The 19,848-nt window shown below is 45.9% G+C and overlaps 1 protein-coding gene across 7 annotated transcripts in view; it reads right to left on the bottom strand.

Annotated features, from left to right (window-relative positions):
* LOC116836020 (ankyrin repeat and fibronectin type-III domain-containing protein 1-like) overlaps positions 1 to 19,848 on the bottom strand; it is a 493,838-nt gene that overhangs the window by 371,719 nt on the left and 102,271 nt on the right. For all 7 annotated transcript variants that reach the window (XM_032799361.2, XM_032799357.2, XM_075069366.1 and 4 more), the window contains one exon: positions 14,499 to 14,728. In XM_032799361.2, the coding sequence (XP_032655252.1) occupies positions 14,499 to 14,728 (230 nt within the window). The remainder of the gene's footprint in view (positions 1 to 14,498; positions 14,729 to 19,848) is intronic.

Genomic DNA, 19,848 nt, shown 5'->3' on the forward strand with positions numbered 1-19,848 from the left:
CCAACATAACACGAATTCAGATATAACACAGTAAAGCAGTGCTCTGGGGGAGGAACCGGGGGGGGGGGGCGCTGCGCACTCCAGCAGACCAAAGCAAGTTCGATATAACGCAGTTTCGCCTATAACGCGGTAAGATTTTTTGGCTCCTGAGGACAGTGTTATATTGGGGTAGAGGTGTACCCATAATCAAGAGAGAAACAGACAGACACGCTATTTAAACTAAAGTAAGGAGAATTTTAGTTCAATATTTTGAACAGAACTTGTGAAAGTTATAACATCAGCATAGCAGAGTAGCAAAATCACCTTCAGTTGTAGAGTTGTTTCACAATGCATAATACAAATACTGGGCACTATGAGGTGGTTATGTCTGTCATGTTGTTTCACTTCTTAGAATCTGGCTGTATTTGATATTCTGAGTTTTTATTCCAGTTTTGTTTGATGAATCCAGAGCTGCGGTATTATGACAAAAGAAAAGCCAGAAGCCTACAACTCTAAATTAATCATGAATGAATGAATCTGCAGGCTGAATGTATCCTGGGAATAGGTATTACTAGCCTTATCTATATAAGATATGTAGATATGACAAATAAAAACATTAGTTATAATAGCGGAAAGTGCTTTATTTTTTCCCCACTCTAGATACATTTAAAATGTAACAAAACATCCCAATGTGCCAGGATCCATCACCCCAGAGACTGAGCCCAGTGCAAAGGGATTTGGAGACTGGGTAAATACCCCAAGCTAGGATTAGCACAGAATATGGCTGCCTTTGTCGGTGTAACTCCAGGGACTGGGGCCCTGGCAGTGCAAACCACAGCACAATGGGAGGAGCTCACAGCTTTGCAAGGTAGCCAGAGTTTTTGCTTGGCGATGAGGCCAAGACATGGGTGGCACTTGACTGGAAGAAGACAATTCCCTGTCTCCTTGACGCAGCCTCCATCAGCAGGGCTCCTGTAGGGGAGAGGTGTTATCTTCTGCATGGGCATAGACAACTGCAGGCTTGTGGGGAGGGAGCCCCCAAAAATGTGCTGATCACCATTAATAAAGGAAACAGTGCGAGCGGAACAGAAGCTCATTTATCTCACTTTATTAACTGTGGACAAACATAGTCATGGCCCAAAGCTACTCATTAAAAGCCATATTCAACTGCTGTTACCAGGGCCAGCTCCAGGCACCAGCTTATCAAGCAGGTGCTTGGGGTGGCAACTCCGGAGAGGGGCAGCATTTTAAGGTATTTGGCGGCAATTCGGCGGAGGGTCCCTCACTCTCGCTCAGAGCAAAGGACCTCCCGCTGAATTGCTGCAGATCGCGATCGCGGCTTTTTTTTTTTTTTCTGGCTGCTTGGGGCAGCAAAACCCCTGGAGCCGGCCCTGGCTGTTACTGATTGTTTTTAACTCCACCCTCCCACCCCAGTCAAATAGTTGCCTATTCCCCTGTTCTGGCAGAGCATCCAGAGCATGCAGACCAAGTTGGCAAAGAGGTCGGGTATGTTATACCTCCCAATGCCAGCAAGTAGAATCTCATCTACTATCCCTATTTACACAGCATCAGAGAGACTGAACAAACTTACCATACAAATTAGACTGTATCAGACTTCCCACATAACCACCACCTCGCTGTCTCCTTTGTCCCTTTTTTACTGTCTTTCTTAGCATCCGTTTTTCTCACCACCTAACTTTTTTCCCTCCCTTCTGTCCTTTCCAAGTCTCCCCGGTCTGCCCTTGGTGACCTCTCTTCTCCCCTCCTGCCCTGTCTAGGTCTTGTTTCTTTTCACCACCTCCATTTGTTCTGTCCAGGTCCTTCTCCCCTACCCACGGCTCCATTCAGCCAGAAGTCAACTCTTCTCTACTCTCCGCACCAGGGCCAAGATGGCTAGTGCTAGAAACAGCCCTGGTGCATGGCCTACTTCTCACCGTCTACCCACCAGCTGGTCAGTGAGCCAGGAGCAACTCATTAATGCGGCGCTGGCTATAAAGAGCTACTGCAGACTGGCCCAGAGCTGCTACTAGCTCTCTAGCTAGAGTACATGGGAGAAGAATAAATCTCTATTCCTCATGTCCCTCGGTCAGGTCAGTTCTGGGTCGACATATATGCTTGTCCACTCCTGATGGCAGCCCTGGGACTGAGCCACTATCTACTGCGCAATTTGTGACCTCAAAACACACACAGGAGCCAAACAAATTTTAATCGTGCATGTCAGCGGCTGAGGGACTATGGAGAGAATGCGCAGGTGTCAGCAGGTGTGAGACAGCAAGTGGTATGCAGGTCAGGATCGCCAAAGCTGCACAGCGGCTCCCAACTGGAACAGCAGGGAGTGAGGCAGGGCAGGACTGGTGATCAGGAACAGTCAACATGGATTCACCAAGGGCAAGTCATGCCTGATTAACCTAACTGCCTTCTATGATGAGATAACTGGCTCTGTGGATATGGGGAAAGCGGTGGATGTGATATATCTTGACTTTAGCAAAGCTTTTGATACGGTCTCCCACAGTATTCTTGCCAGCAATTTAAAGAAGTATGGATTGGATGAATGAACTATAAGGTCGATAGAAAGCTGACTAGATCGTCGGGCTCAACGGGTAGTGATCAAAGGCTCCATGTCTAGTTGACAGCCAGTATCAACCGGAGAGCCCCAGGGGTCGGACCTGTGGCTGGTTTTGTTCAATATTTTCATTAATGATCTGAATGATGGGATTGATTGCACCCTCAGCAAGTTTGCGGATGATACTAAGCTGGAGGGAGAGGTAAATATGCTGGAGGGTAGTGATAGGGTCCAGAGAAATCTAGACAAATTGGAGGATTGGACCAAAAGAAATCTGATGATGTTCAACAAGGACAAGTGCAGAGTCCTGCACTTAGGACGGAAGAATCTCATGCACCGCTACAGGCTGGGGACTGACTGGCTAAGTGGCAGTTCCGCAGAAATGGACCTAGGGATTACAGTGGATGAGAAGCTGGATATGAGTCAACAGTGTGCCCTTGTTGCCAAGAAGACTAACAGCATATTGGGCTGCATTAGTAGGAGCATTGCCAGCAGATAGTGATTATTCCCCTCTATTTGACACTGGTGAGGTCACATCTGGAGTATTGTGTCCAGTTTTGGGCCCCCCACTACAGAAAGAGAGAGGCAAATGTGGACAAATTAGAGACAGTCCAGCACAGGGCAATGAAAATGATTAGGGGGCTGGGGCACATGACTTATGAGGAAAGGCTGAGGGAACTGGGCTTATTTAGTCTCCAGAAGAGTCAGGGGAGATTTCATATCAGCCTCTCAACTACCTGAAGGGAGATTCCAAAAAGGATGGAGCTAGGCTGTTCTCGGTGGTGGCAGATGACAGAACAAGAAACAATTGTCTAAAGTTGCACTGGGGGAGGTTTTGGTTGAATATTAGGAAACACTATTTCACTAGGAGAGTGGTGAAGCACTGGAATGGGTTACCTAGGGAGGTGGTGGAGTCTCCATCCTTAGAGGTTTTTAAGGTCATGCTTGACTAAGCCCTGGCTGGGATGATTTAGTTGGGGTTGGTCCTGCTTTGAGCAGGCAGTTGGACCAGAAGACCTCCTGAGGTCTCTTCCAACCCTAATCTTCTATGAGACAGGTGTACAAGCAAACTGGGAGGGGGGGCAGACGGGAGGGAGAAGAAGAGCTGTAAATTACTTGTCACTTCATCCCTGGCTCAAGTCAGTCTTAACCATTGTTCACATTCACAAACTCTAAGATGATAAATGATTTATATTAGCACAGAAGATGCATATTAATTTCATAGGCAGTGTCAAGGAGTTTTCCTGATTTTAGTGGCAAAGATGCAAGCAGACCATTAAACAGCACAGAATGCAAGCGTTGCTATTGGGATGAAAGCTCGGAATAATAGGAGCAACCTAGCCCTCCAACAAGTTTACATTTCCCAGAAAAATTCCTACCGCTTCTTAGCGATACAGTCATTCTACTTGCACTTGGCGGTTTAGATAAATGCAATGGAAGAGGGATGCCAAGAGGCATACCCTCGCAGCATGAAAGCAGGCAGCGAAGTATACTGCTAGGCAGAGTTCATCCAGGGAGAGCACCCAGAAAATTGAACAATAGAATGAGGAGTTGGAAGCAAATTAGCACGGTTTTGCTCAGATGGTGCACAAAAATGTGTCATTGATTTGCTATTTGTCTGGCTTTGAACCCTGCTAAATTGAATGAGAATTGTATGCCCCTGAGCTGCTATATCCCCATCAAACCAATGAGACAGCTACTCCACTTTTACATCTTACTTATTTGAAAAGACCAGCCATGGGCTAAAAATGTAAGACACCCTTTTCATGTAACAACAGTATATAAATGGGGATACCACGCCAAGATGCTTGTTTCAGTGATTCATTACTCCGGTCTATTTCAGAGATTTGGGCTTAATTGTCCACCGTGCCCAAGTGGAACGATCTCCCAAGGACCGTAAATCAGCTGAGAACTGGGTATATCAGAGCCTAGCTCTGCCTCCTCCCCTTCCCTCACATGTTCCATCTCCTCCCTGCCTCAGAGAAGCCTTTGCCTTCCCATATGCCACACAGTAGGTTCCAGCACAGTAGATGACAGATGCAGAAGGCAGCAGAACTATCACTGCCAGCTTTGCACTGGGGAGATTCCTTTGGCTGTTTTAAGTTCACTCTGTGCTGCATAAGCAGAGAGCCGCCCCTTTAGGTCTGTAATACCAGAGACGGATAATGGTGTGATCATCTTAGACCAGGTTTACCTCCTCTATCCCAGGTTTACCTCCTCTAACCACTAACCTGCCACTTTGTTTAGCTTTGGGAGCAGAGCAGATCTATTGCATCTCTGCACCAGATACCAGGTTCTCCTTAGCAGCCCAGCTTTTGGTAACTACAGTACAATCTTGCTAATCCACACTTCACTCGCTACCATAAAAAAAAAAAAGATTTCTCCCCGCTTTTAGCAGACATCTCACTGCTGCATGCTCTCATCTCACTGCTTTTACTACGCACACAACAAAACACTTACTACTACATTAGGAACTATTATTATAATTAAAAAGGCACTTGTAAAATAAATGAATAAACTACATTTTGTCTGGCGCTACTCATGCTTGTTTATTATGATTATTGTGTTGGTTCACTTACTCGCTAATTTGCTAAACGGAGTGATTCACTGATCTCTCCCACTCAGTGTCTGTTACCAAGGGTTGTTCTGCTGCCTGTTGCACTCCTATGAATAAGCTGCTATCTGGCTAAAGTGTCATTTTATTTATTATGAGGATTATTTGTTAGGGTTTTTTGCATTGTTTTTTCATAACACTCATCAATGAGTGATAGATTGCTCAGTTGCTGACTATTTGCCAGAGTACCATTTGGTGTAATTAAATGACACCCCGTACAAATATTTTAAATATAACTTTGTATTTTACCTTCTCAAGAGAGACATTCAAAATGTGCTTTGCGAAGGTTAGGACAGCATGTGGTCAGTTCCAGTAGGACATCTATTGTGTTGCTCAGTCACTTCAATTATACATTTGACCTGCTTGCTTTATGGCTTAAGCCTTAAATTTCCCGTTTCATTTTAGTTTTTGTTACACAAAAAAACAGGGAACAAACAATAACTAACTATATGTTTGCTGAGGATTTCTGGAACAATGTAAGCCATACAATATTTTTGCAGCCAGTACAGAAAAAGAATTAAATCTAGTAGGTCAATTTTACACCTGGTGTAAACTGGAGTCAATGGAATTACAACAGATTAATTATACCCCAGCTGTCAAAGTGCAATAATATGCCATATCTTTCAATACCTCACTGTACATAATACAGCATACCTTCTAATACCCCACTGAATACAATATTTTCAGAGCTTGTAACTTATAAGCCCCTGTTCAGTATCCATGTATTGTACCAGAAATAACATTGATGTATCCATGTAACACTCAGCCACTGCAGAGATGGGTGCAGTAAAACAAGTTACAATTCTACACTGGGGTTCCCAGTTGAGGGTACAGGCCATGAGACTGCTGCTTAGTTACCAAAACTCCAAGATGGAATCTCCTTGTATCACATGACTCACTGTTACTGTAAGGTTGCAATGTTTCTATGTGGAACTCTGCTTCTTTCATTTCCATAATACTGTTCTGAAGTCCATCAATAGTTGAGGAACTTTTAGATTGCTCTTGACTCTGTAGGAACGGGAAAGCTACTTAAGCTTACATGGAATACAATGACCTTGCCTCCCTTCAGCACTTTCATTGAAACAAAAGTCTATCATGCAGCAAGTTTCCCTCTTCCCTATTGACCTCAGCCCCATTGGTCTGTTTATCCACCTCCTGTGTCTTGTCAGGGATCGTAGATTGTAAGCTCTTTAAGGCAAAACGTGTCTTTATTCTCCTCGGTGCTACGCTGCTCAGCACAAGAGGGCCCTAATATTAATAACAAATACTAATTTTAAAGAAGTAAATCACTAAGCACGAAGTCAGTTTGGCCGCAGCTCCTCGCATCTCACCTGTTTGAAAGCCAGTCTCCCTGTGCCTTTGATTCATTCAGCTATCTCATCAGGTCCAGACACTACATGGGGCACACTTTGTGCTGCAGATGGTGGCAACCAGTTGCCACCAGGTTACCCCCGTTTCCAACACACTTGCTGGGACAAAGGTGTTTTCTTTAACCCATAAGCCAGTTAAACATGGAAATCTCAAAGACATAGAAGCATGTCAGTCTAAGGGTTTATGAAGTTCACACCATGCATGCACACACCTGTCATCAAGCGAGCCAGCTCACCAGCAGTTTAGGAAGATAATGAAGGATTATCTATGTGCTGACACTCAGGATCGCTGCACACCTGTTGTGTACTTTGCACCTGGTGGGAGAGAGCAGCTAACAGCACTTTGTCTTTATCTTTTCTTGGTAAACTCTTTGCAGTGAAAGCATTACCATCAATGCTACTTTCTGTATTTCCAATGTGAGCTGGAAGTGGCTCTCTTGTTACATAGCTATAAGCAAGACCACCAAAATGCTACTATCGGAATAGGGGACATACGCTGTAGACCTACAGCAAACCAACTTAATGAGGTGCCACATAGGAATGTGCTGTTAAGGGCATAGTGTGAAAGGAGGCATCAGCTAAACATGCTGTACAGCTCTTCCAGCATTAGATACAAATCACATTCCCAGCAAAACCAGCAGAGGAGTTTGCGGCTTTCTGAGGAGCCTAGGGTCAGCAACTGCTTCTGTCTCAAGGCTAGGAGAGAGGGTGAATAATGAAAACCAGAAGACATTGCTGAAAAACACACCCACAGCCCTGCTTACTATACAGTAGAGCAATTTCGCCTCTTTAAAGCCTATACCTGAGGAAAGAATCGAATGTGGGGATATGACGTTGACCCTGTCTAGACTAGGAAATAGGTTGTACTGAAAAACATGATAGTTCAAAGCATGTTAGCTAGGATGTTTTTAAACACAGCCTATTTTCCCAGTTTAGACGTGCCCATTCAGAAGAGGGGCAAGGAAACAAGGAAGCAGCACTGAGCATGTTAGGAAGTCCCGGTTCAAACCACTTGAGCATCCAACCAGAGAACTCAAACAGATACATCCCAAAACGGAGAACTCAGCTAGCTTTGAGCTGATCTTGTCAACCTCAGTAGTAGGGGCCTTAGCAAAGTGAAGTTCACTTGTCTGCAGACACGACGGCATGAACAGAAAATCCCTGGGAATTGTGGTCCTACCATAATTAATCATGTGAGAGAAGAAATCCAGGGTATTTTAATTCTGACCTGGGATTCTGGGATGGCAATGAAGTGAGTGTGCATTTGCCCTGGGCTACCACTACATACACACACACTATCCCACTCTTTTCCTAGAAGCCAGAGAAGTACTCAGTGCTTCTCTTTGTTTCAATTTTTTAAAAAAACACTGAATTCAGTGCGGGCAAGAAGTGCCAGACTGACTGGCCTAGAGGCCGAGTCATTTACAGCACTGACAAAGGACTTGGAAATCCTCAAAGGATGCCTTACAAATACAGCACAAGCTGCTGCAATGCAAATTTCCTACCCATTGCCCTGCCACTGTGACTCACCTTAAACTGGATGGTCGCCTCTAGGACTGAGGGGTGTTGGGATTCCACGCCTTGTTCAGTTTTTGGCCTCTCTGTTAAGGATACCAACAAGAGAGATTGTCTTGTGATGGGGGCATCTGCTAACAGGGAACTACCAAGCTATACAGCAATTCACTCCTGAGCTTCCCACAAGGATCTACCGCTGCTGGGGAAGGCATGGGAAATACAACCCCTGGCTTTCTCTGACAACACTCCGCAATATTCTCTGCTTCCTCAGCCAAGGCCACTGTGTTTGGTAGCCATGCCTGATGGGAGCCATCCGCACTTCACACCAGCACCAAACTCAAAAAAATGACAATTTCCCTCAATAAACACAAAGACAAGAGAAGCAGGAGGAGGCATCACCATGCTCTTCAAAGCAAAGCACCATAAGATCCAATTCTCCTCCTCAGGACTGTAGGCACAGATAAGCCTCAAAGGCCTTTTCCTTCCAAATAAAGTGAGAGCAGGGAAAAGCACCTGTGAGTGAAAGTGAAGCCCACTGGGCAGGAAATGAAAGCCAGCCCTTTGCCCATCACCTGGTAAATCAATACAACATGCACCATGGCTTAGAAGCCTGCACGATGCAATTGTGACAATCAGCCAGTAAACAGGACCCTAATGGAGTATCCCATACGCAGCCGGGGAGCTGGTGGGGAGCAGGACTTCCAGCTCCTTGGTCAGAGCCATGTTCTTTTTGATTGTCTGCCTCAACTGATTCACATCTTCGGAAAAGGGGGAGCAACTCAAGAAGGTCTGTACAAGTCTGAAAGCCAAAGCAATCAAAGGTTCCTCACTCACCCCCTAAGGCCAACACTTCACTAACATCACACAAGCCTTAAAGGAGTTAAAGGGAAGGGCTTATTTAAAAGAAGAATCTATGCTGACAATCACAAGAAAGGGAATTCATTTAAAATTCAAATTATGCAAATTAAAATAATCTGTACAAGTGGTCCCTCATTTGACATCAGTGGGACTAACTGCATGTTCTGCTAGCTGGCTCCATGACAGAGAATCGTAGCCTCTGAGTCCAAGAATCTAGCGACTGAGCCTTCACCTCAACGGACTGCACGGGTGGTACTTTGCAATCACCTCAAGGAGGTGGGGGCAGAAAGAAACCTTATTGATCCCTAGGGAAAGCACACTTCTTCTGAACAGGTGCAGGGGGGGGTTGATTTATCCTGGTGATGGTGAAGTTGCCTTGACTTTAATAGATAATATCACCTGATTTTTCATTGGACAGCTCAAAGCATTTTATAAAGAAAGTAACTATCATTATCCCCACTTTACAGATGGGGGAACTGAGGCATGGCACGGGGAAGGGATGTATCCAATGTCACCCAGCAGGCCAGTGGTAGAACTAGGATCAAGTCCAGTGCTTTATCCACCAGGTCACACTGCAATTCAAAGATTATTTAGCAACACAGATACCATCTCATGCACATTCCTGACACTTTGGAGACAGCACTATGAAGCCCAAGACACTTGTTCGTTCTCAGTAATGAGCTTCCAATTTTATTTTCCTTGTAGAATCCCTGACGTCCACAGCAGAGTCCTGTGCTATGCAGGAGGTCAGACTAAAGGATGACAATAGCCCCTTCTGGCCTTGGAATCTATTAATTGATGTGGCTGGAATGCATTAAACACTTAAGATGACCACGACTACTGTTCTATACAGTGGCTTAAAACTGTTTAGACCCAGTACTTAGTACCAGGAGTATGCACTATAGGTCCCTGGGACACTAAGTGTTCCCTCTATACTTACTGTACCTCCCCAGTCCCTTCTCTACTGGATAGCACATCCTCAAGCAACCCTAGCAGAGCATAAACCTGAGTCACCACACCAGGATCACAGATGCTTCCCAGAGATAGAAATGGGAGCAACTGCATCATGTGGCAGAAGCATTTCAGGCTGATTTTTAATACAAAAAGAATGAAAATCAGTAATTAAACATTAAAAACTGGATAGCAGTAGCAATACTGAAAACTCAATCAAGTTTTGATCAGAGACTTTACTAAGAAGTCCCAAGTATGCCATCACAGAAAAATTAAAACCATCTCCTATCATCTGATGTTTTATTGTTCCTCAAAACAGATGGAGCAGATCACAGACCTTAACAGACGTGAAATCACTCTACCTACCCCTGAAATGCAGCACCTGTTGAGGAAGGACACAGGAGCTGTTAACTTCACACAGCAACACAACACAACAATTTGGAATAGAAAGTGAGGACAATACCATGTAGTTTGAGGGGCGATTGTAGGTAGATGGAAGTAACTGCTGAACCTTGATTGCAATTTGAGCCTAACACGAGACATAGCTATTTTTGCAAAATAGTTAAGGACATCACAGTCTATCACCAGTTGTCAGGATCTTCACTTCTAATTTGAAAGATGGCATTGTCAGCTGCGAGTGCCCCCTAGCACCACACTGGGGCACTGGTTCTGGTCTGATGCAGAACCTACCTAATAAATCACCATCACCATTTCCCGCAGCTGGGATTTCCTCTGAAGTTCCCCATTCAAGCACTCTCCCAGGCAGGATGTCCCTACCATACCAGTTAGATCCATTGAGATCACAGCCCACAGCAATATGCTTTTTGAATATTAAGCAGTTCAGAAAGGAAATAATGAGAAAAAATACCTGGCAAAATACCAATACACTCCTGGATGGACAATGCTAATCAGCTATGTTGGCTTGCCACTCAGCTTTAAGGGCCTGATCCTGCTTCCTTTGAAATCAAATAAAGAAATCCCATTGACTCCAATGGGCAGGATCGAACCTTAAAACAGAATGCAGTGGTGAGAGGAGAGAATGGAACTGACAATTGGTAGCACTGGCACCCAGTATGTCTCGGTAAAGACATGTGCACCAGGTAAGAATTCTTTCCATTCTGTCTAGTGTTATGGAGCATTTCTTGACCTTGGCACAGAAGAAGGATGTGCCCTTCCCATTAGAACAATTGGGCGGGGGAGAGGGGCAAGATTTTCACAAGTAGGTGTCCTGTATCTGATAATGCTAGCTTTTCTATAGCACTTCTCAGCAGGAGATCTCAATGCGCTTCACAGTTTTAATGTATTTATCCTCACAACCCCTCTATGAGACAGGGCAGTGCTATTATCCCCACTGTATAGCTGGAGAAATGGAGGCACAGAAAGGCTAAGTGACTTCTCCAAGGTCAGACAGCAAGGCTGTGGCAGAGCAGGGGATTGATCCCAGATCTCAGTCTGGGCTGGTGCCCTAAGCACTAAATCTGAATCTCTAAATCAGATGCAGGTTTCAATGGGAGTTTTGAAAATTAGCCTGCTCATACAGGTGCCTAAGCAGGATTTATTTTTAAGTCTTTCTTGCCAGTCTTCTTAAGAAAAAGGCATACAAAAACCCACTGCTCTAGAGGAAGCCCTACAGAAAAAGGAGCAAAGCTGCTCATGGTACAAAAATAACTTGCTTTTGTTTTCAGAACAAGCAATCTGAGCTAATTTGAAAGGGGAAAAATCTTTCAACAGAAAAAAAAAACCCAACAGCAGGTTCCAGAAGGTGTAATAAAAAGAATGAATGCACCTAGGATGTGCCATGAGGCCTTAGACCATGTCCCATCTGGACCGTGTTCTGCCTCTGGCATTTGCCACCACCTGCTATGCTACAGGGCCAGAACAATCAGTGAGAAGGCAGGAAGGAACAGATGGTCAAGGGCACTGGCGTCTGTCACATCAGAAACTCAGGCCACCCTGTTGTGAGGCACTTCACTGTTTCCATAGTCAAGAACTCCGGAGCGCTACCCGCTTGTCATAAGCCAGGAGCAGCAAGACCCAAGGGCACAGAGGAATTTCTATCCCAGAGACTCTTAAAGGAGTTTGCTTAATATTCCATGCCCACGTCTGGCCAGTATCACAGTCCCACTGCACTTATTACTCACGATGCTAATGCAGAAGGCACTATACTTTGTTCAGGGTAAACTGATCTGATCTGGAAAAGCAAAAGGAGCCTCTGATACAGGAAAAGCCTCCATATCAGTCTCTTCATAATCACCTCTCCTTCACTCACACTCTGATATGTGCACAAAGGTAGAGGTGGGAAAACTTGTACGGCTTAAAGGACAAAGAAGTTGGCAGAGAAAAGAGATTCCATTTCTTACCCCACAGCAGAAGAGTCTCCCTCTAAACATGTCTTTACAGTTACTGCTAAGAAACCTTGCGCTGTTTATGCTGGTGCCCACAGTAGCTGGTTTCAGCCGGTTCCTACCTCTAAAACCGCACAACCCAGAGATTTAGTTTATTGCTTGTGGTTCACAGCACTGGGATCTTAACAGGCATCCATAAAAATTCACTGCAGGCTTCCGCTTCTATCGCCATATGAAAAAGCAACAACCCATAGATAAACTCAGAATTGTCATCCCAGGAGATGAAAGAAAAATCACATTTTACTGCCCATCCAAACACAGGGACACATGTAATGCAGCAGGGATGTGCACACACAACAGGGAGGGAAAAAATCCTCTGCTGGGATCTCTCAGGAATGCTTCCAAGCCAAGAGTGACTGTGGATTGCCCCAAGGAAATGAGGTTATAAAAGCAGTTCCCAAGAAAACATGCTTATCCATGGAAGAACAGAAGCAAGATCAGGTCTATCACCAGAAGAAGCAGCTCTTCCTCTTGGCTACAGGAGAAGAAAAGTTACCAAGCCCCCTGCTGCAACAAAAGACTCTTAAAACCACTGGGGTGAAACAACAAAAGTTACACAATTATCACAGGTGCTGAGCACTGCTCTGCTCTCTCTACCTCACTGTCTGTAGGCGCACAGCAACCCCCTTCCAGTCCTCACATTCTTTCCCATCATTTCCATGCCCACATCAACTCCAGCTTCAGCAGCGTTGAGTTTCACTGCAGGGTTACCCGAGCCCCTCATTACAACCCTGAGGCCAGTAATGAGCCAGGGAGACAGCTGTATCAATGTCCATATCGGGTGTCTCTCAGAAAGAAAAGCAGCAAACCCATTAAACTTTAAACAGAAAACTTCCACTAACTGCCTCATGTCCTGGCTGGTGCTGCTCCTGTATCCTCTTTTAATCACTCTCAGAGGACTGACTCCTAGGCAAAGTACTACACTCTGCCCCCTGCCCCCCATGATGCCAAGTCAGAAGCAAAGCTAATGCAAGCGGTTTGGTTTACTTGGGGCAGGGCAGGGGAGAGAATAGGTTGCTTTTTCTCTGTTAGTCTTAGTCTTCAAATGACAACAGTAGACCCCAGCTTTCCTCCTCACCCCCAAGCCCCCTTTTAGATGGAGTTAATTTATTGCTTATGGAAGACAGTAAATAGCAACATTGAAACTGGAATAGCAGAGACAGGTCACGTGCAAGCTCTATGTATGCAACCAGCCAATGCAGCTTCATCTTCACCTGGTGATCCCAGTTCTCAGCTCCACATAGCTCTGCCAATGCACCATGCAGCAGCATGCCCAACATTATGACAGTCCCAGACATGCACCTACATCTGTCAAGGTGCCTCTAGCCTAGCCTGCAATACTGCCTCCTTTTCCAAGGCTCTGCCAGCGTTTTTCACTCCTAACCCCATCCTCCTGCTCTTTCAGTCCCCGCCACCCTCAGCTGCATCCTCTGCTATTTCAGTGCTAGGACCACATATAGCTCTGCTAACACACCCATAGGTATTTCTATCTTCCCGGTACCTCCTCATCCTGTCCATTCTGACCTGCTGCCCCTGCTGTTATGCCAGGCCTGGATCCTTTTTTAAGCAGAGACTACCACAAGGCCAAACTGCGTGTTGAGGATTAAAGACTGGGATGAGAACACAAGCCCATTTTTATCTGAGGCCTAAAAAATAAAAACAAGATTTGAATGGCAGCTTCCAGAGGTGACAAGATAGCATGTTACCACACTGCATTACCCAGCCTAAGCAGGAGCTGTCTCTGATGAACAGGGGCGGCTCCAGGCCCCAGCACACCAAGCGCGTGCTTGGGGCAGCATGCCCCGGGAGGCGCTCTGCCGGAGGGTCCGCTGGTCCCGCGGCTCCACGAGGCATGCCTGTGGGAGGTCCACCGGAACCATGGGACCAGCGACCGGCAGAGCGCCCCCCGCGGCACGCCGCCGTGCTTGGGGTGGCGAAATGTCTAGAGCCGCCCCTGCTGATGAGATCTTTTCTTTTAACAGTAGGGATTTAAAAACCTGACAAACGAGACAAATCGGTTTTGGGGCGTGATTTTGCCAAACTGCAGACGATGCTACTGCCATCTGTTTGACCAAGCTGGGGAGCCAAACTATTTTTTAACATGTTTTGAATAAAAATAACCATCCAGCCTGTCACTGTTTTTGAAAATGTGTGCCGTGTGCAGGTAACCTTCAATATAAACTATGGGAATTGGGGGGAATTGGGGGGGGGGAGGGGAGCAACCCCTCCCATCAAGTACTCACAAACTGCCTCCTGAGCTTGGTTTTGACACGATCAGCCTTCGTCTCCGACGGGTGGAGAGAGTAGCTGAGGGAGCTCAGGTGGTTGTCCATAGATAGGCTTTTCCTCATGTAGAAGGAGTGCGTCCGGAAGTGGCTGAATGGGGCCTCGTCCATGGCAGTGCAGAGCTGGGGCCGGGGTGTGGTATCCCCAGGAGGCTCCACACAATCGTTTTCCAGCTGCCAGGCCTCCCCTGTAGGAAGGGAGACAGAAATCCAGCAATTAGAAGGGGGCAGGAAGCTGAAAGGAATGGTGCATGGCTCCCACATCACCGCTAATTCTCTCCGTTACGCACGAAAATGCTGCAAAAGACAGCAGGATTTGAGGGCAAGGGAGCATAAATGGGGCACTGATTGGGTTGGGATGGAACCTCCAAACCACGGCCGATCCAGTAGGAAGCTTTAAAAGTAAGACAAAGCTAGTAATCATTCTAAATACACCAACCTTATGGACTCTCGGTGAAATCCAGCCCAGTAGGGAGGAGCCCATGCCTGGCCTATGCTCTCTGCTTATGTCCCACTCAGGGTAAGGGGCGCATGTGCCTTGCCTTGGCTCTCCGCAAAGGGTGAATCTCCTGATACGTCATTTGCTGCTGCACGTCAGGTGACCAGCTCCCCATAAGTCAGAAAGGTTCCATGTACGGTGCTTTGGAGGATGCCGCTCACTCTCAGCCACCAAGGAACCAGAACAAAAAAGAAGCCACTGCCAAATCACAGATGGAAAAAACAGGCCATTCTCTAACCCACCCTGCAGGCAGTGAAGGATTGTTCCCTGCAGCATGTTTACTAGGGCTTTGTGCACTGTATTCCCTAATGAAAGGAGCGGAGGTATGGTCTTGTACTTAAAGCACTAGACTGGGACTTGGCTCTAACTGTGACACCTTGGGCAAGTCACTTAGCCTCTGTATGGCTCAGGCAACACTGTACAAGAGAGACAAGGTGGGTGACATAAAAGCTTCTACTAGACCAACTTTTGTTGGTGAGAGAGAGAAGTTTTTGAGCCAAGATACTCCGACCGTTACAGCAAAACGCAAGGTGGAGCAGATTGTTTAGCATAAGTAGTTAGCACATGTTGTAACAGACCTTGAATGGTCCCTTAACACCTCTGCAGTCCATAGCCCAAAAAGAGGGGGTTAGTGGGTTACAGATTGTTGTAATAAGCCAGAAATCCAATGTCACTTTCAGTCCATGATTTTTAGTGTCTAGCACAGTAATGAATTTAACTACTGAGGAGGAGGAACAGCTCAGTGGTTTGAGCATTGGCCCGCTACACCCAGGGTTGTGAGTTCAGTCCTCGAGGTGGCCATTTAGGGATCTGGGGTAAAAATCTGTTTTGGGATTGGTCCTGCTTTTTGAGCAGGGGGTTGCACTAGATAACCACCTGAGGTCCCTTCCAACCCTGATATTCTACTTAAAATTAAACAATCTGTTCCATCTTGCATTTTGCTGTGATGCTGGGAGCACATTTCCCAGACCTGAAGAAGAGCTCAGTGTGGCTGGAACACTTGTGAAAGATGTAACATGGTGAAAAAGAGAGAGCCTGCCACAGAGGAAAACAAATTTGAAAAACAAAAAAGAGTAGATACTTTTAATAGACTTGTCTATTTCAGTGAAAAAAAAAAAAAAAAAAAAAAGTAATGAAACATGCTCTTAAATGCCTTTATAACACCACCATTCTGTTATGCTGTAAACAGCTTGGCTATCACATGTATTTTCTTGTCAAACTTGTCTTTTTACATTTGGCACAGTGATTTTTTCTCTGCTTCCCATCCCCCCTGTTTTTCCCAACCCAAACCATAATAATTTGCTTCTTAATAATAATAATTAAAAAATAAAACTTGCTCAATTCCAATAAAAATAAAGTTGCCAATTATTAGGCATTAAATATAAACAGAATGATTCTCCGTCAGAAATTCTCTCCTCCTGTTAGTCATCCCTCCTGCAAAGATCATTCATATTCTCCCTTTGGAGACTCCAAAGCCTTAGATCAACAGTGCTCTTGCCCTTATAAAGGCCAGGAATAAGGGCAAATCGCTTACAGTTCTACCAGAAGATGAGCCCCTGAGGTGAAAACCAGCCACAAAACAGTGACAAACTGGACTGTTATTTACATAGGTTTCTCTCCACTTGGCCTTTGCTGCATGCCCTGTGTAAGGGACAGCAAGCAGCTGAATGTCTCAGAGCAGACTTGGGATGGAGTTTTATATGAAGCTAGCAGCATGAGAGAGAGGATATACTGTCTAAAATCCATTGCTGCCCAAACTGTGTCCAGCTATTCTGGTGTCTATTGTAACAAGCAAGCCTGTTCCCTAAGCCCCTAGACTTGTTTAAAGCAGCAAGACAGTGCATGCTGTGCAGAGTCCTGCCACTGAATTAGAGCATACAACCAGGAACTCAGCTTGAAGAAGGGATATTTTGGGGAGAGGGGAGGTTAAAATATTAACTATGAAACAAGCTGAAGAGCAATACATTCCATTTTTTACACCCATTTTAAATTTAATAAGCTACTGCTGCTCCTCTCCAAATGTCAACTCATACAACACAGGAACTTCTGTTTGAAAGTTGTGATTATTCAATGCATAAACACATCAATCTAAGCCCAGATTCAGACTGCCACTGTATAATATTGTTCCAGAAGAGAAGCAGGAAATGGCATGACAAAACAACCAAGCTGAGGATACACAAAAGAAAAGCCTCCTTTTTTAAGGCAGACCCCAACAATTTCAACTTACCACCTGAGCCATGCACAGAGGAGAGCTAGCCTCGGTCTCCTTGCAAGGCTACCGGTCCTTTTCAAACACATATGGGGAGGCCAGGCGAGCGGTATGACAAGTGACACACTGCTGTCAGGCACAGTTTGCACTCCTCTCCACACCTCCGCTAATGAATCATTCATCACCTGCAGCTCCCTTGTAGCCAAGTTCTGTGCCCCTAAAGTAAGCTTGCAGCATATCCTGCTATTCAATTCTTTTGCCCCCAATGCAGCTCTGCCCTGATTGCTGGTGCCTGCTGCTTCAGAGTACTCCAGTTTAAAGTGATTGAATCTGGTTACCTACAACCTCTGTTAATTTCGGGGAATCTAACTGAGCTGTAAAGACAAAATGGGAGGATTGCAAAAAATGGGGAACAAAGATCCACTGAAATTTATCCGTTTTGGAGAAACTCCCCTGCTCTCATGTTCCAAAGAGCAGGGAAATAGGATTAAATGGCATGGACTTACTGAGCCTGATTCTGGGTTCATTTACATCAGTTTTACATAGGTTTTTCTCCACTAGGCCTTTGCTACATGCCCGGTGTAAGGGATGGCAGCCAGCTGCATGTCCTAGAGCAGCCTTGGGATGGATTCGTGACTTCCCTCCCTGTTCCCCTCATTCTCCTGGAGGAAGTGATCTGTGCCACCTTTTTATTTGAGTAAAGATTATTTCCCACCTAGCCAAGGTTCCACCACTCAAAGGCATGTACACAAGGCACACAGCTCCTCCTCTCCCCTTATCCTCCAGCCAAGATGTGAACACACAGGGATTGCGTGGGGAAGGTCTTACTCTGCTGTCCCCACTGAGCTCAATCATGTTGCTCCTGATTTACACTAGTGTAAATCATACCCCCTACAGTATGGAGGGCAGGAAGGGTTGGTGGCCCCAAGTATGATTCCATCAGAGACTCTAGGTACATGCTAGAGCAGCTAGCCTCTTCCACCACTCGCCCCACTGCAGCTGCACTGTTATTTGTAGCTTGTACAACTACTGAGCTGGAAACAATACCTCCAGCTCCAGTGTACACAGACCCTGAGGCACCAAAGTACATGGATAGGTTCTCAGTAGAGCTCAGCACAATGTTAGCCCAGCGTGGAATGGGGGGAGGCAGGGGAAGAGCTAACAAATGGCTACAGCCCCCTTCCAAAGTAAGGCAGGGGGAGCTGCAGAACTTCGAAGCATAAATCTCTTGATGTGGGACAGAGGGAGTTGGGGAGGTTAGACATAAAACATGAAAACAGCCACCTCTGGTGCAGAACAGAGCTGACAGGGTTTAGGGACAGCCCCCACCCATGGCAGAACCAAGGAAAGACAAGACCAAAATCAATTTCCCTCCAAAGATACAGAGACAACAAGTAAGGACAAGGAAGCCATGGTAGGCCCAAGAGAAAGGAGACTCATTCCCCAGAGACAGGCTGCTGGGAGTGTGAAATCTCGCAGAGTGCTACAGAATGTGATGCCAGGGGTATAATCATTTGGACTAAGCTGGAATTATCATGACCCACTGTTCTAACAGCAACTGTTTGTCCAGGTCTGCATCCTGCTATATTCCAGTCCTCATGACCATGAGGAATTTGCCAGCTAGTCCAATAGCCGGGGAGAGAGCACAGCTCCATCAAGGGTTCCACGGATAGACAGGAGGAGTGTGCCCAGTGCTTGTTACGGCTCTCTCTCGCTCCCCTAGACAATGTCTCATTGGATGAAACTTTACAAATTAAGGGAAAGGAAACTGAACAAAACTGGATCCCTACAAAGCCCAAAGCTGGCTCGGCAGGAAAGTTGGCTGCCTCCTGGGCTACATTAAAACAAGAAGATGCTTTTCAACAACAGGAAGGCTCGCTTACCATTTCTCTCCATTGAAACAATTCTGCATATCTGTCTGGCCTGCAGTCTTGATTTAACTTGCTCATTTTTTGGTGGAACCAGGTGCCCTACTCCATTTTCCCTCCTTGAGGTCTTCTGCATGGGACCAACTGTCTCCAGCCAAGACTGTCAAAGACCTCCCTATGGAGCCAGACATCACTCCCACAGAGGTCTTGGCATGTCCTGGGCATGTCCCCCTCCTTCAGCCCAGGCACTCGCTCCAAAAGCTGGATGGAATCACTGACAGTTTGAGAGTGAAGGGCTGAGGAATATACTGGCTGGACAAAGAAGGCTGGAGCATCCTATTGGACTAGAAAGTGATTCTGTCCTGCCATCTCCCTCAGAAATTCTTCCCAGCCAATGTGAATTACGGCTTCCTGACAAGCCAACCCACCAGACTGACTTTTTACATGCTGCGGGATACCTCTGGTTATCTGGGGGAAGTCTTGTCTAGATAACTTCACATTGATCAGGCCGATACACAAGTAAGACAAAACGGTCTAAACCATTAAAGCTGGTGGTGTTAGGTGGAGAGTCAGAGCTCTTAGGCTCTATTCCCATTTCTGGTGATGACTCGGTGCGATCTTGGATAGGCCACTTAAATCTCTCGGTGTCAATTTCCCCCATCTATAAAAAGATAATGATACTAGCGTACCCATAGGAGGTTCAGTTCAGCACATTAAAGTTTGCAGAGCGCT

Source organism: Chelonoidis abingdonii, chromosome 9 (genome assembly GCF_003597395.2).
Source record: "Chelonoidis abingdonii isolate Lonesome George chromosome 9, CheloAbing_2.0, whole genome shotgun sequence".
NCBI classification, from domain to species: domain Eukaryota; kingdom Metazoa; phylum Chordata; order Testudines; family Testudinidae; genus Chelonoidis; species Chelonoidis abingdonii.